Here is an 18,110-nt window from a genome sequence, read left to right on the forward strand (position 1 = left end):
ACACTCATCAGAATAGGCAATCTAACAGCGTGCAAGCCAGACCTCCTGACCAAGGACTAATATTCAGATTGTCAAACAAGAGTTGGCAACAGCAGATTTTCTGAGCAACGGGGAAGTGGCTAATCTGCTGCCAAATATAACTAAAATCCATCTGTTTCCTTAGATTACCTGCCAGGATTCAATTGAGCTGCTCCATATCTCCCCTCCTGAGAGATTTCCAAGTGGCAAAGAGTCAGCTAATCACCCAGCAGCCCACACATTCACAAGTGTATTTCCGCGCGAGGCTTACAGGAAACACATGTACAATATTCATTTTAATGCACGTTTACTGCACAATGGAAATATGAGCAACATTCAGTCAGAGGCAGTGATACACCGTGTTTGTGTTCTTGCACATATGTGCTTGTTTGCTTTGGTAATGGTGTGTGTACGGACGTGTCTGTCTTTGTATGTGAATGCTTGGTTGCTTCTGCTGTCAGCCCACTTTATTCATCCTGACACAGATACATTTTATTCTGGCTGTGATCAGCACTTTCTTGGCAGCTGACATTGTCCCATGTTAACGTCACAACTCCTCCCATACACGGCTCAACAGCTCCACTGGGAATACTCTAGAAACTCTGCCTTAACCCCACCGCGGCTAGGTCACCGCCCTCTGCGTTAGCCCGATCTCCAGCTCCAGCAGCCAGACAGAGACGGTTGATTGCAGCTCCATGTCTTCCTCTGAGCCTAAACTGCACACGGCCAAGCATCAAACCGCTCCTCAAGCACCAATTCTGTCCAGTCTCGCTATTTCCATATTATTTCCAGTCTCATAGTCAGCAAAAGCCTAGTTTCTCCTGGTTTCTTGTAACTGCAACATCTTAGGTTAAATCCCCCCAAAAATAAGACATGCTAAAAGCATTAAAAAAAAAAAAATGATGATGATCCAAACCTCATCCCCCATCATTTTCAAACACACACAGAAACCCCTCCATGATGTTGTTGTTCCTGGCTGGGAGCAGGAGGTGGGCTGTACTGAAACTGCAGTCAGTTGTCTGTGTCTCACTCTGGGCTATAATAATAGCCCGTCCATGGCTAACAATAGAGAGGTAATAGATACCTCGCCTATTGTCGGCCCAGCCCGCTCTACTCCTTCCTGTCTCAATTCATCTCAGCAGCACGTCACTATTAGCTTAACTAAACTGCATACAGTGTACACAGAGGCAATCTGATATGAGCTCGCTGCAAACAGGCTACACCCAGCGCTTTGCTGAAATATTGCTGTACATGTCATGTGACGTTACACATGCTGGGACTGAGCTATTCCTTCCCTCATGGAGTTATCACAGGCAGACAGGCGGGAACGAGTCAGTGTTTTGCAGGTCACAAGTAAGTCTCAAGTATTTGCACTCAAGCCATAAGTTAAAAAAAAGCTAAGTAACGAGTCAAGTCCCACATCAAGACAGGTATGTCTGCCGTCAAGTCCCAAGTCAAGACAAACAAAAAACATATCAAGTCCCAAGTCCAGTTATGCACAACCTGAATTAAGTACCAAGTCAAGAAAGATAAGTTCCGAGTCAAGTCTCAAGGCAAGACTGACAAGCTCAGAGTCAAGCTGCAAGGCTAGAAAAAAAGGACCCTAAATGTTAGTTGATTCAGGAAATTAAGGTAAATATACTGATTTGTGGCACACTTTTTAAATAACATTCCTTTTAAATGGTGGACTATGGGGAAAGGTAAGTATTTTAAAGTCCCAAGTCAAGGCACAAAGTAACAAGTCCCAAGTCAAAATAGGTAAGTCCCATGTTGAGACAGTTGTTGACTATAATTTTCGACCTGCATGTTTTGCACAATGCGATTCATCTTTTGTCAACCACTGTGTAGTTTTTGTATGCAAAGTAAATTATCTTTGGTATCTTTTTTCCAGATGGTGCTAACATAACATTAGTTCTTCATGGTTCTCTCCTGTAACTTGATTTGATGCTGTCAGATTGGTTCAGTGTGAATCTGATGAATTAACTGCTGACTTGCTAGAAATGAAGACACTTAATGTTAGTTAAATCCGGAAATTAAGGGAAATATATTGATAAGTGGTTCCCTGTTTAGATAACATACTTTTTAAAATGTTGACTCGGGGAAAAAGAATTAAGTATTTTCAAACCAAAAGGCTCAAGTCCAAGTGGAGTCACGAGTCAGTGGTATGAAAGTCCAAGTCATGTTGCGAATCTTTTTTTATTTTGACAAGTTGTCAAACTTGAGGGTCGAGTCTGATTCAAGTCCGTCATGTGACTCCAGTCCACACCTTTGCATAGGCTACAGCATACAAGACATATGACAAAGGCTTTAAAGGTTGGCACATTCAGCCAAATAAACAGATGTGACCACAATACTGTACGACTGAAATTAACTTGAACTCGCTGTCTCTCAACAGCTGTCCGACGGCAGAAAGATCTGTTTGACTTTGACCGCTGCGAAAGCCCAAATCAAAGGATTCCCTTGCATTAGCCGCCTCTCCGCACAGATTTAAAGCCAACCAGCCAACCAACCATCCAAGCAGCCGCCCACTCGAGGATAAGGCGACCAGCTTCTACTCGCCGTCTAGAGCAAACACAGCCAACACCCCCTCCCTCCTCATCGCCTCATGCCTGGTGACTTTAAATGCCTGCGTTTTCTGCCTTTGAGATACTACTTCAAATGATTTTATTTATGTTTCACAAAAGAGGATTTCTACAGTTCTGTTGAGCAACAACCCCCTCCCTCCCTCCCTCCTCATTCCACTACTACACATCCAGGCCATCTCATCATCACCATGGCGATGGCGGCAGTATCTCAGTGGGACGAGTGATATTAAGGGATTAGTGGGAGATCCTCCATCAGACTCCGGTCGAGGAGCACGATCCCGGGATCACAACATCGCCTCTGTGTGTCTCTCTCCTGATCAGTGTCAGATGACAGGGATGAAAAAACAAACAAAAAAAGCACAGGCCTCTTCACTGTTATTTTCACGCTGGATACTGTAGCACACGCAAGACTACACAAACCCGAGCAACCGTGAATACACTCACGCATGCACACATACTAGAATCTGTGGAATAATGCATTTAAAGCTCCCCACAAAGCCACCTCCAGCCCTAGGCAGTGTGAGCAGTGGTCTATAGCTGTACAGTATGTCCTAGTGTAGGTTACATGGTAGTGCCTGTGTGTAGCGTTCAAACAGTAGGCTTATATAAGGGCCTCGGCTGCATTAGTGACGTTATGATAACGGCTGCTCTTTATCCTCCCCTATTTATGACAGTTGGCTGCTTCTGTAATCTACCTACAGCAACATCTACTGTACATGCACTAAACATATAACCCCCTCTAAAAACAATTCAAAATGACGGGAGGAGAATGATCATTCCACAAGAGAGCAATACAAGTTGTAATTCAAATTATGTGCAGGGCAAAAAGAAAGAAAAAAGGCATTAAGATAGAGCAATATTAAAAAATATATAATATAATTACAATATTTATTTTCTAGAAAAAAAAAAGTCAGATTACATAAACAAATGTAAAGTTTTCCAACAGGATCACTGCACCAATCATTGCATCATAAATTCTGTCTGCTCGCCTCTCTACGGAGCTAATGTGTGTGTGTGGGTGTTTCATTGAGAGTGTACTATGTCTGCGCGCGTGTTGGATGAACACAAGGGAGGCTGCGTTTGTTTATAGAAAGCACTAGATGGTTCGAGTTTTTGGCCACACAAAGGCGCGTTAGAAGGACCGGCTAGGCAGCATCCATGTGTTTGAGTCACCAGCCTGCACCTGCTCCAACCAGCTGAGTCTTGAATGAGCAGAACACAGACAGACGCAAACACACACAGGGAAGGAAAGATTAGAGCGCCCTGTGTAAACTACCGCTAGTAAACACGCCAGCTCACACACAGAGTGAAGCATTTTGGAGGTGAAGGTATATTAACAGGTCATTTTTATTGTTTGTTGTAATTTTGTTCTTGTTTGTAACAGTTCTTACACCTACCTTGGCCTGAAATAAGATTTAAAGTGGTTGCCAAACTCAACAATTTCCATTAAATTTGACTCTCACTACGGGGTCAGAATCTAGGACAAAAATCTTGACAAGGATCTGTGCTGTTTTGTGTCTCTTTTTACGAATCTGCAACATGAAAACGAGCATTTTTGGGTCTTAGTTTACCTAAAATAGCTCTTATAAAGGTGGCCCATATGAAATGTACAAGCTTGCATTCTAGGGTGAGTCAAACTTTACTCGAGTTGTGTCCTGGATTAACAAAAAAAACTTTAAGAACTCCTTTGTTGGTGGCAGCAACATTCACACGATGTGCTGATAGCTGGGGATGTTATTTTAGCTGTTGCCACAGTGTTAGTTGTAAGCTTGCTGAAAGGCCTGCTGGTTGTGGAAGTGAAAAGATTTTGCTGTTTAACTTTTTGGCCAAAAGACATTAGTTTTATGAAATTAAGAGAGTTTGGACTTGATGAAACTATACGTTTACTGAGCTCACAGAATCCCACAGGGAGAACTAAATGAAAGAGCGAGGAAGACAGGGGAATGTATATCTTTGCTTAGCATAAAACCACTGTGAACATACAGTTAATGGATGTTTGTCCAGCTCTGTCTAAAGCTAAAATCATAAGTTGTTATTTATCATTCAGAAGTATTCTCCGTATGCCCCGTGCTGGCAACAACTATGACAAGACGTATTATGTTTTTGTGTTGTCTGTACGTACACACATATGCAGTCCAGGCATGTGTGTCCCATTCTTGTGAACGCCTGAGCAACTTAAAGGAATGCCCTCAAATTTGGCACAAATGTACGCCTGGACTCAAGATTGAAATGATCAGATACTGGAGGAGACTGTGACGTCACAAAACATGATTTTGGCAATAACTCAAGAATTCACTTGCTAAATATGATGAAATTTCACATAAATGTCTAATAGGATAAAATTATGATATTTTATATCTAAAAGGTCGTAGGTCAACCTCACTGTGACATCATAGTTTTCTTTTCAAAACACCGTTTTGGCATCATTCATTGCCATAACTCAGGAACAGAGGGGGAGATTGTGATAATATTTTACAATTGGGCGGATACTGAATTGGTGAGAGTAATTTTGGGCGTCCACCTTGATGCTGTTGTATGAATCTTCCGTGCTGCCAGGCTGAAGATATGTGTGAAGCAGCTGCATTTCAGAAGTTGTAACTTTTTTGCAACAACATCCATATTTGAAGCCACTTGACTGGTTGGGGGAAGCATTGAACTATTCCGTGAGGCAGTAATTCTACTTTTTTTCTAAAAAACATAACTATTTATGTATCATCTAATTTCCCAAGATGCAATATTATGACATTAATTTGATCAAACTCAGTGTTTATTACAATCCTATAAGCATTTTTTTTTTATTTTCACTCAACAGCAAGCTTGTTATTTACCCTTATCCGTCCTGAGTCTCTTTGTAGCCTCACAAACTACTGTGCCACTAGCCTGCTTAGTTTGGACAAATACCACATCTTTAAGTGACCGTCAAGTCTCAACGGTTCTGCAGAAATGTGTAAAATGCATTTGATTATTTCTTTCTTAAAAAGTGAGCATGCAAACGACACTTAGCCACTTTACACTGCTTTACAAGTGCGTAAACTTTATCAGATGGTTCTTTCTTTATCAAATCAATGGTAAGCTTTTAAAAAATTCTGAACAAAACTTAAATAGTTCTTTCATTAGCTCTGTTGATTAACTAAATTTACTCTTTCCTCGTGTGGAGGTCTTGTGTCATACTGGTAGTTGGAGTTCGTCCTGTAAGCTTCTTTGCCTTGCTGCCTGGCTTTCCTGGATGCCTAAATGGCCACAGGCCTTGCCGCCTGTTTAGATGCCTGGCCGCATGCCGGCCTCTGCAGAAAGCTGAATGTCTCCACTATTAATAGTCCAACTAACAGCATGAGGGTTTCTCACTCTTTGAGTGCAATCAGCATGAGATGACCTGGTGCCACACTCCACCTTTAGTAGCTGGCCATTCAGCAGCCTCCTCTCACTTTCTCTATCCCGGTGTCTCTCTCCTGCTTTCAGCCTCTCACTAAATATTCTCTGGATGCATGCACAACTGCCACACTATGGGCAGATACACACATGCAAAAGACACAAAATTAGACATTACTGTTGTGCAGCAGAGTTGACAAACCCTGGTCATGGGTTTGTGACTGATTTAGCTGAATCACACATCATCCGCAAAGGAAGAAGATAATTTGGGCCCTCCAGGCCATGTAGTTTGAGACCTCTGCTGTACAGAGTGGAGAGATGTCTTTTCCTCTGACCTTTCAGGGTTCAACAATCATAAAACAAACCCTGGGGGAATGTCACAGGGGAGAGAAAAGGCACCACACCTCACTAGCTTTACTATCTACACTGACACAGCACCTGTCCCAAAGCTTTGCCTTAACATTTTCTATTTCTCAATTGGTGTGCATAGTGGAAAGCATATTTGCGTGTTGTGTTGAGTTTTTCTTGGCTGCATCGTCACACTACTTCAAGATTTTGAGAGATATGTTTCACATCAAAGCCGCCAGCCACTATAGCGGGCACATATGTTCCTCAGAAGCAGTGGGCTTCCCTCGGAGGGTCACATGCTGTATATCATCCTCTACATTGACTCTACTCAGGGTGGATGGGGACGGGGGATGGGCAATAAAAGTGATAAAGTGCCCCCCCCTTTTGCTTTCACGTTTCTACTCTCTTTGCTCCAGCTGGCTGAGGATACCTTTTGCATTTTATATTCATCTTCCTCTGTTTTTGCCCCTGCTGTTCAGCTATATCGGCATTGTGTTGCTCTCATTCAAGCTACTCTTGCACAGCATGCTGAGAGGCTTATGTAACAGCAGGCCAGATGTTTAGTACTGAAGCTGTGGTTAGGTTCTGTTCTGACTCAGTCCAGGATCCTTATTCACTAACATTGCAATAATATAGTTAAGAATATTTACTCAAATTAATGCATTGGATCACATTTTTCCACACGCAAGCTGGAGTACAAATACTGCTTTTTCTAGCTGAGGACAAGGTATCTGCTTATGATATTACCAATCCAACATGAGCTGCTTAAATACAGTTCATTATCGAAAAATTACAGCAGCTGGAGGCGCTGCTGAGTAATTATTCAACACATACAGGGAAAAGCAATCACCCAGCGCTGCAGTGTACACGTTATTATACATTACATACATTACTATAAAGTATATAACATCCCTTGTGCTGGTTAGCACAACCTACTTCTCATTCTAAAATATTTTCCTGCTGTCATGTTTTGCCAAGGGCATTCCAAACTGCGCAGCCAGGGGCAGGAAAATCCCTTCAAACTTTGCTTGAGGGATAAGAGCCCAGAAGAGAATAAAACCTATGCTGACGAATGCAGATGTTATTTAGAACAAAGCCCTGAGAGACAATAGAGCCCGATGCTGTGCTGTGCCACGCCAGAGAATAGCAGGCTATGGGAGATGGCAGGCTGATTGCTCTGTCAATGGGTACTGAGGCTGTCATATCAGCAACCAGTCCCGATAGCATCTCAGACGTCAATGTCTCTCCTCTCATTTTCTCTCTGATGTCCTCTTCTCCTTTCCTGTCCTCTCTTCTCCTCTCGTCCCTTCTCATTTCCTCTCCTCGCTCCTACGCTAACCTGCTCTTTCCTCTTGTCCTGCCCTCTCGTCTTCTTTTCTGTTCTACCTCATGTGTCATCTCTTTTCCTTTCTCGCTCGGTGTAAAACGTGTAAGGGACTCATCAGAACGTAGCACATAATTAGAACAAGTATACATTTTTTATTATCAGCGAACCTCATGAAACAACAAAAACCAAGACTGAATTAATCCTATTGACAAGTTTTGCCTGCGCAACTGAAGCCTTATTGAACCTCCTCTGTGCCGTACAGCTCTTGCTGTATGAAAAAAACATTTAGCTACACTATTGTACTTGGTGTGATGTTCTTTTATCAGCATTGTTGTTTATTTTTAGTCATCACACTTGCATCGCACTACTGCCATAAATATTCTCTAGCGTACCAACCCTCTGATGAAAATAGTTCCCAACAAATCCTCCTGTTTGAGTAACATTTGCAAAAACTTGTCAGGACTGCTTTAAGAAATATAGCCTTTTTAAAGTTTCAAAACTATAATTTTTTATATGAACAACTAATGGCTAAATGTAGTTTATAAAGAGGCTGTTTGTGAAGTTGAATCCACAAAGAATTTTCACTCCCTACAGTTCTACTCAGCTCAACGCAGCATTTAAGCTTCTTTCTGCTCATTGTTTTGGCTTTGTGGCCTGCAACTTTACGCTGAAAAACACACTAAGAAGCAAAGAGCAGCCTGCGGCAAACTGCCATGCAGTGTCTCGAGGAAGTTGTAGCGCCTGCTCTGAGCTCAGCAAGCTGCGGCTGTTTAATATTGCAGCTTGGAGATAGTTGAACTTTTGGCAGAGAATTGCAGCCAAAGAACACCCTCAGCCAACCAGTAAACAGGGTCCTGGGACTCCTGACAAGTTGCCATATTAGCTTAGTCAGTTATCAATAATTTCTTCCTGCCTGAAATCCATATAAACGCCATGCCGCAGCAGAACATTTTCATTATAGCAGCAAGCCACACTTTGCCGTTGTTTTGCTTCAGTCTCACCACTCACTTCCAGCTCATGTCTAGCAGCAGATGTCAGCTTCTTCCCAAAAAAAAACCCTTTGATAGACCCACTGTACTCTATCACCCAGCATTACATGGCACACTGACAAAGTTAGTAACTAGCTAGTGACCACAGTTGAGTGTTAAACAAGCTAAAGACAACAATGTATTTCTCTAGGTGGTTAGTGAGGACAAAACCAGAGCTACAGATGGAGAGTGGATATTAGACTTGCAATGATCAGATGGCCAGAAACACAACCTGAAATGAATGCTATTGTAACAGTTTGCTAACACTTGAGCTGTAAAAGCAAACCTGTCTCACTCCAAACACCAGTGGCCCATTAGCGTCAGACAGTGATGCACAGAGGGACCTTTTAGCGGCGGTATGAGACACCCTGGGCGGTGACACATGTTGACACACCAGGCAGCTACTGCAGGGGATGGGTCAGACAAGCTCAAAACTTTCACCTGACCCAACTTAAAAACTGAGGGTTTTTTTTACCTTAGTTGTGATTGTATTTTGAAAAAGACTTAATCGTTGTCCCCTAACATCCAAAACCAACACATGAGGGGTACCTAGCACATCAATTTCTGACCTTATGGCCCACTTACCAAGTGTTTGTATTTAACAATTTGGAGTGTTTGTTGGTAAAAAACTACAAGTTGCATGTGGGTGATGTCCAGCTTGTTCTGGGCTTCAAAAAAAAGAGAACACAATTTAATTCTGACCAATTTTTACGAATGACTTTGCAGCTGAGAACCACAAACAGGACAGAGAAGTCGGACGGTAGCGAGAGACGGACTAACACTGTGTTGGTTTTGGTCTTTTCACCGGATTTGATGGCAAAAAGAAAAACAAACAAGTAAAATAACACCAACATTCTCATATTAAAAAAAAAAGTATGTGGCATAGTTAGTCTACATTCCCACACTTTGAGCCAACTATGGAGGTATAAAGGTTAAAGTGGAGGAGACAAATGAAGAGAAAAATGGCATGCGCAAGTACAGGACTTGGATCCAAAATAAGGTAGATGGACAGGAGAGTACCAAAGTACCTCGACTTTGGAGTATTACAACTTCACTCCCACAACAGCACGGCCTATGAGCACCGTGTAAATATATAAACGCATATATTATATGGAATTTTAACAGTCGTAATTGTGTTCTAACCAGATTTCTTGCCCAGCTGAGCCAAACTACTTGACAACGTGCCAGCCCTCCATAACCAAAACTCATTGTTACTTTAATTAGCATGATGATGTATTCATTTGGCGTGCATTCTGCTTTATGGAGTCAAGACAGCATCCACTCTTACACTTTTTCTCTCCCTCTCTCCCTTGGGGAAAGTGGTGGGGGATGGGAGTCTCTGGAACACTCATGACAGAATCTGCTCTTTGCATGGGAAGGCAAGGGAGCATGGGCGAGTGAGCTAAGGGAACAAGAGGAAGGCAGAGAGAGAGATTGTGTGTGTGTGTGTGTGTGTGTGTGTGTGTGTGTGTGTGTGTGTGTGTGTGTGTGTGTGTACTGTATATTGTCCAGTGGGAAGCTTCTGAGCATTGCCTCGCCTCATTTCACAACCATAGGTCTCTCTTTCTCTCTCTGCTTCTCTCTCTTCTCTTTTTTTTTAATTCAAATTTGCTTTATTGGCATGAACATAACCAAGTACAGTACTGTTACAGCTGGTTGTACAAGGTTTACAGTAGGGGTATAATCATTTAGACTGCAAAAAACGACAACGCTATACACTGCAACATACTGTATACAACGTTATACAGAGGCAACCACAGCTCTGTCAATTACAGGCCTTATTTTGCACATTGCTTGCATGAAAATGATAATTCCCGGGGTGCCTGGTGGCTCAGTTGGTAGGGCAGACGCCCCATGTGCAGAGGCTATGTCCTCACCACAGCAGCCGTGGGTTTGATTCTGGCCTCGGCCCTTTGCTGCATGTCATCCCCTCTTTCTCTCCCCCTTTAACACTTAAGCTGTCCTGTCTGAATAAAGGCGAAAAAGCCCAAAAAATAGTCTTTAAAAAAAGGAAATGAAAATTTCCAAATGACATTTTTAGTTTGAGAGCTTTTTAATTCTAGTTATCTGACTTTAATTTTGGAAAATAATCTCCCTCTCCTTTCTTTACCCAGGATACAGCATACCACGAAGTGTTTCTCTGCCTCTAGCTCTTGTTTGCAGAACTGACACAGTGTGTTGTCTTTGGGTTGCCAGGTTTGTCTGTGTGTCCACAAAGTTGTAGTATCCGTATTTATTTAAGGTCAGAAAATCTTCTGCTTGGTTATGTCTATTGAGTGTCAAAAAACTGAACTGAAAAACTGAAGTTTTGATGCTTAAGCCTCTATAACGTTGGCATGCGTGTGTGTGTGTGTGTGTGTGTGTGTGTGTGTGTGTGTGTGTGTGTGTGTGTGTGTGTGTGTGTGTGCGTGCGCACTCTACCACTGCTCCTGCCTCAGAGGGGCTGAGATCCTATAGCCTCCAGGGACACAGAGCCTCTCTACTCTGACCCCAGCTGGTACACTGAGCTCTCTAGCACTATCAGATAAATGACCAGGACCTGGGGAAGAAGTGTGCGTTAGTGTGCATGTGTGGCGGGGATGGGGTTGGGGTGGGGTTGGGGCGGCTAGCAGAAAAAGGAAATGGGATGTGATCAATCAAAGCTAATTCTAGGTCAATGCTCTTCATGTCTAATAGACACACCAACCCCCATACACCTCTCACCATAGCTGTGCTCCATACTAACCAGCCACATTATTCTTTTTCTAAATCATGCGGAGAGAACTAATAGAGGACTGGTCCGTCAAAGTCTAAAGTTAATAAGGAACTGGATGAGTTTAAAGTGGCATCAAAAAAAATACTATTCATAGGTCTCAACCCCTGCAAGAGTCATGTAAACAATTCAGTAACTCTGCAGTTCCATTCATTATGAAGTGACCAAGTTAAATAATGAATATCTTGTCTAGTTGGATACTCATCACTATTACTACAGTGTAGTGTGATAGTGTAAACAGTGATGATAGTGTAGTGACAGTGTATATAGCAACATGGTAACATTTAAAATAGGGCTGGGAAATAACTGACTCCAGTTAAAGGGGTGTTTCACAAACTTCACACATCGAGATCAGTTGACATGACACACCGAGCGTTACTAAGCCTGTGAAAATAGCTGAATGATCAGTTCTTTGGCTCTAGTGAGAGTTTTCCAAAGTCTGATATAAATATTGTTTTATGTCATCACGCTAATCTAAGCCAGGGCTTTGACATTAAATAATTAACAGAAAGTTTACAAATGACACATGCTGTGTTTGCTTTCACAAGGCATGTGAGGTCTGAAGGCATTCTATGAAGTTGCATCATGGGAACTGAAGAATACAGGTACTGCAATATTTTGCGTGGCAATATTGCATTGATACAAACACCAAGTATTGATTTTTTAAAATAATAATTATACAACTGATTAATATTGCTAAAATTAAACCTTTGGTAGCCTATTAGTATAATAAAATCAATTGCTTTTTCAGTTCACTAGATGCACTTTGCTGCAATAAAAATGATTGAAATAAGATCAACAGACTAATAATTTCATAAAAACAGATGTTGACAAAGTTCTCCTTTGAGAACATAATTTGCAGTTGAAGAAAAGTAATAAAATTGCAATATATTATTAAATATTATTGCAATACTCAGCATTTTGTAAAATATTTAAAATCACAATAATGATATGTTATGACTTAAGTATCATGATAATATCATATTGTGGGGCCTCTGGAGATTCCCACTAGTAGGATATAGTAATTTTGGAGTTTGATATTATGGATATAAAGTTAGGATAGATCAGTCTCTGCTTTGATTTTGACCATTCTTTTTATTACTGTCTCTCATAAGTCCATGGAAGTGTAATATACAAATAAAGATTCACAGAATTACTAAGACTATCTTTTAATCTTTATATATTATGGTGTAATATCATATACATAGTGTAAATTTCAAAGTCACTTTTTTTTATTTGGGGACCCTCGGAAAAAAATAATGTCAGATGGGAGTCTTAAGACAAAATGTTCATCTCTGAGATAAAACAGCCTAAAAAACCTCCTGATAGGCATTATGTTCCAGCTACAGGGAACACAATGAGAACTCATGATATCCTTCACCCTGTGCAATAAAAACGGGGTTGCCCAAATAAATGTCAGAGCAGCAGACACCTCAGAACCCTGGAATAACTGCATCTCAGTGGGAGTCCCTCCTACAAGGCAGCCAGTATAATTAGCACTGTCAGTGGAGGTCCCTGAGCGAATGACACAGTCCCCCCAATTCATGAGTTGAGCACTGTCACAAGGAAAATGTTGAACTCGGATATTTACAGGGACACTATATATATATATATATATATATATATATATATATACATACATATACATATATGCAATATGATGAGGTCAAAATTTTACTATCTTTGTGTATGTGCTCAAATATCAGCTCATGTCCTAATAATACAGGTAACACTATATGCAGCAAGAAAAATAGAAATAATAACAAAGCATTAGAGGGGAGATGTGCGAAAGAGAAAGTCATAGTTAGGATGGAGAACATTACTACCCCCTCCTGACCCCCTCCTAGCCACCAAGCAGGAAGCAGCCCAGGAGGACTGGAGGAGCAGGAGGATAGGAGAAGTGGAGCCCCGGGCGTTCTGTGGGTCACCCCATCACAGGCAGCTGATGCCTGCCTGTGGGAAACAAAGTGTCTGGGCGGGTGGGGGTGGGGTCCCGTAACCATCATTGCTGTACTGCTCAAAGACTCACTGGTGCATGGAGCTCCAGCGTCTTCAGTTTAATGGAACACAAGCACCTGGAGCCATGCTTAATTGTAGTGATTCTGTGCATGTTTTTGTGAGTAGAAAAATACTACTTCAATGGGTGCAGCTTTCTAGGACAGAATTCTAGGAATGAGATATAGATATGTGAAGCACCGCCTTCTGGACTTTAGGATATCGATTCTCATTGGTGCAGCACATTTTCTACATGCAGACACACACATCCACAGGCCTGCTAAGAACAAGCAGGCTAAGAGAGAGGAGCTAATTACATGCAAGTCAGCAGCACTGGATTTCCATCCACGCTCTCTGTAGCACCTCCAGTGAGATGACAGCAAGTTGGCAAGCCCTGCAGCTGGAGGCTCCTCTCTCTCTCTCTCTCTCTCTCTCTCTCTCTCTCTCTCTTCTCCATCCCTCCATCCTCCCAGGATTCCCTCTGTTAGATTACACACTTCGATGTTCAAACTGCCACTTTCCCAAAAAGCCATCCAAGCCGCGGTGGGATTGGAGCGTGACTGCGACGGCGCAAAATGCACAGGCTATAGGGGTTGGATGATGCAGTGTGGGTGTTTGTTTCCGACACTGAAATGCTACCAACCATCGAATGACAAGTTAATCCACTGCGGTTGTACCTACGCCAGCGTTGAGCATGTTAACGCTGCTTTGGGATATGTTGTGTGATTCATAGGTAAAGAAAGCGGGGATTTACTGTCAGGATGACTCATGATGAGTCACCTTGTATGTATAGACAGAACGCAGTAAACGCTGTATCTAATAGTGAAAGAAAGCTTTACTATGAGGCCAAAAAGGGGTCAAGAGGACTCCTGCACACTATTTTGACCAATCAGAATCTCTGAAACACAACAAAATGGTGGCCCTTAATATTAACTCCACATCTTATGTCAGCTGTTAAGCATCTGCTGGCAAGATAACACCCCAGGTAACCACGGTATGCAAAGGAGAAGCCATATTGGAATTCTCACACAAATTAGCACGCAAGCAAATGACACAAAGGCCTCTTTGACCTCCTGGTGTCTTGTATGCCTTCAGCTTGTGTGGCCTGCAATCAGTTACCTAACATTATGGTGAGACAGTCAGTCAGTCTTGCAAAAACAGCCTCTTCTGCCCATGCTCAGCCATGACAAGGCTTTGACATCACTGTCAGGCTAAGAGTGACTAAAACTGACAATCCCCTTTACCTCAGAGAAAAAGAAACAGGAAAAACACTCAGCTATTGGGTAGGAAGGGAGGGCAGTGGAAGGGGGAAGGCGGAAAAGGCCTGGATGATTCACACAGCATGCGGCTGAGGTAGCCATGTCTTGGAGTACATGAGTCATGTTTATCATGCAGCAGCACTATAGGTAGGGATTGCACAACTTTCACTCAATTAGGGATGCTGCCTCGCTGAAAATGTTTACCTGATGACGGAAAAACAACAGCTCTGAAAAGCTCCCAGTGATAGTAGCACACATCTTTCACACTAATGTCGCTGGGCATACTGGGAGGCAGCAGCAGCAGGAAAGCTGCCAGAGATTTCTAGTAGAAATTTGGATAGATTCACTCAGAAAATGGACCCAAAAATATGTGCTGCATTCAAATGGTCAAAAAACATCACCTGGTTTGTGAGCATGCTAGCATGTGCATCCTGTTCATTGAAGAAGGAAAACTACACTGTAAAATCTGACATGTTGGTTTTGTTTAAAATCTAGCAAACCAATTGCCTTGAAAATGTAGGTCGATATATTTGTCTTAATTTGTGTTTACTTTATAACTAATTGTTAAGTTTACTTAGAATTTTAGATTTATTTACATAATTGTTGCAACAAATTTAATTTAAATCAATGTTTCAAAGTTTTAGTAACTTCACTAAACCAAATTTAATATTCAATATATCTGTATTCTGCTGGATGCAAACTAGTCAATAATATTTGTATATTTTTTTTAACATGTTAACAAAACAGAACTTGCAGAACTCCTAACTTCATCATTGGCAAAATCTTCTTTGTGATGATGAAATTAAGTCAGACTAAAGAACAAGGTAATTTCACTTGTCATTTTTAAGTTGCAACAACTTCACAAAATTAGATATAAAGTCAACCTTAAATTAGGGTTAGGGTTAGGGGTTAGGGTTAGGGTTAGGGTTTTCAAGACAATCGGTTTCCAAGATGATTTTAAGTAAGATCAACTTGTCAGACTTCACAGTGTACAAGAAAATCAACAGGATGGGAACATTTAAGGCATTCTCCGCCAAATCCCTCTCTGTTCATTAGCCCGGCTTTCCCAGGAAGGTCAAACCAAATTTTTAATTAACAATCCATCAACCGAGTGTGTTTTTATAGCCAGGGCAAGACGACGGAGCGTAATATCCCACCATAAAGCAGAGTTATGGCTCACAAAGCAAAGGTTAAAGCGATGATGGCGGAAACAGTCCGGTCCACCTTAAAAAGTCAAACCCTACAGTGGACAGCGCCGTGGTGCTGAAACAGTTCCGAGCGACATCTGTACACAAGAGGAAGAGGGGGGAGGAGGAGGAGGAGAGGGGGGGCAGGATCTACCGAGACTTTAACGTTGAAATCACACACACCCCGCGTGCGCCATTGCCACAAAGGACACCTTAAATGATCTTTCCAGTGTCATATTGTGTAATCTCGGTGACGTTCGTGGGGAAAGGTTAAGCAATTTGGCGTGCTTTTTACGTGAAAATGGCGCCCGTTGCTGCTAACCCAGCCCATTATAGTACAGCTACAACAAAGTGCAGGGGAAAGAGTGTGTGCCGCATTATACAAACGATACGTTCAAATAAAGTGTTGTTTAAAGGTGGAGGCGAGAAGTGTGGGAACGATTGATCTCACCTTACCGGCTACTAGATGACTATTTAAGCTCTAGTTGGATGTCAAGAGGCAACATGATCCACCAGTATCTCACCAGAGACAATTACAGAAATTCACACTGTAACAGCGAGCAAACCCACAAACACCCGGGGTTATTCACCCGCCAGCAGCACCAGCAGCTCCGCTTTTCCCTTACTTTAACATCGACTGTTCCTTCGCCTCCTCCTTCTTCTGTCGGTCCATGACACCGAGGATGATCTTCCTCTCATCCTCGGTGAGGTGGCTGAGGTCCGGCATCTCCGGCATGGCGCCGGCCGCTGAGGCAGCAGGGCCAGGGCCGCCCCGGGGCCCGTGTGGAGCAGACATCTTTTACACACAGTGGCTAAAAAACGAGAAAAGCACCGTCAAGCAGCAGCATTGTGGGGCGATATTGTTGTTTTGTTACATCTCATGCCGTCAAATGTCGCTGGCTGGAGGCACCGTGGCGCACAGGCGGCATGACATCTTGGTTAGGAGTATCATGCACATATTACACTGTGCTGCACAAATAAGCGTCAAAATACTAATGATCAGCTATGAAACGCTCATAATGGGCTTATCAAATAAGGCTGCAGTCGAGTGAACGCTGCCTGCAAACAGAATAATCGCAATATTCTATTGCAGGTTGAAATTTTTTCACACATTTCTGAAACAGAAAACGCTCAGGATTACAAATAGATGCCCTTAAAAGAAGCCAGGGTGCACAGGCTGTAGGCTACAACCTTCAGGTAATTCCAAAACACGAGCCTCCATCCATCCAGGGATTGGGAAAAAAAGTAGAAAAATAAAAGAGGATAGACAAAAACAACAACTCTTGCCTTTTATTTTGCAGTCATGTTAAATCCTGTCTAACCCATCGCTGCCATCCTTTAGAGAGGTTTTACTCGCATGGTGGAATAAAAGATGCCCGGTCCCGTCCTTGTTTGTTTTGGAGTCCTTAACCCTCCTCTGTCACTCTGCTTAGCTCGCTTTCCTCCAGGTTGGTAATTCTTGGAGATTTCTTAAATGCACAAAAATGGATGCAATGAGAGAGAGGGGGGAGAGAGAGAGAGAGTGAGAGAGAGAGTAAAAGAGAGAGATGGGAGGGGGAGAGAGAGAGAGAGAGAGCGAGAGAGGAGAGAGAAAAAAATCCAGATAGGAAGAAGAGGCGGAGCGATGGAAACACGTAGAAGAATAAAGCCGAGAGGACGCGCTGGATGTTCATTGACAGCAGGCAGACAGCAGCCGCAAAAACGCGGACTGGAGCAGCTGTGTGCAGCTGGAGCAGCACTGTACCAGGAAGTGCATGATGCATATTTCATAACCAGATCATGAGCTCTATGATAGAGGGGAAACATGAAGATAAATACAGAATATGACCAGTGACCATGGCTGTGGCTGCAGGTGTGGCGCGTGGTTCCGGTCAGTCCTGGTTTTAAGCAATGTGCGTTATGCGGGCTGTGATGCCAGCAGATGTGGGAAATGTGATGACATATAGACCAAAATAAAGCACAAACAGTAACACAAGGCCTGTCAGCTGTGTTGATGTACTTCAGTGTGAAAATGCAAGATATTTGTTTTTTTTTCTGATGTATCACAACTCATTGGTCTGATAACCAATACAAATATTGATATATTTATTTTCATCCACCCAATTTTAGTGATCATCAAGTCTCTCATGTAGTGGAATTTACATCATAGTAGGCATACTCTTATCGGGATGGCCAACCAGCAGACAGACATAAAATATAATACTTTAAGATGTATGTAACGTTCATTCATTGTGCAAAATAA

The 18,110-nt window shown here is 42.4% G+C and overlaps 1 protein-coding gene across 34 annotated transcripts in view; it reads right to left on the reverse strand.

Moving 5' to 3' along the window:
• The window catches only part of rims2a (regulating synaptic membrane exocytosis 2a), a 162,285-nt gene extending 144,919 nt beyond the window's left edge, over positions 1–17,366 (reverse strand). For 11 of the 34 annotated variants that reach the window (XM_088083920.1, XM_088083917.1, XM_088083922.1 and 8 more), the window contains exons 1-2: positions 17,156–17,363; positions 16,495–16,680 (exon numbers count right to left, since the gene is read on the reverse strand). In XM_088083920.1, the coding sequence (XP_087940046.1) occupies positions 16,495–16,664 (170 nt within the window). In that variant the 5' untranslated portion in view covers positions 16,665–16,680; positions 17,156–17,363. Of the gene's footprint in view, positions 1–16,494; positions 16,681–17,155 lie in introns of all 34 variants that reach the window. The other 23 variants (XM_088083909.1, XM_088083912.1, XM_088083919.1 and 20 more) reach the window with 7 other exon arrangements.
• Positions 17,367–18,110: the final 744 nt, after the last annotated feature.

This window comes from Plectropomus leopardus, chromosome 11 (assembly GCF_026936395.1).
Source record: "Plectropomus leopardus strain MGB_pleo_1.0 chromosome 11, ASM2693639v1, whole genome shotgun sequence".
In the NCBI taxonomy this organism is placed as follows: Eukaryota; Metazoa; Chordata; class Actinopteri; order Perciformes; family Serranidae; genus Plectropomus; species Plectropomus leopardus.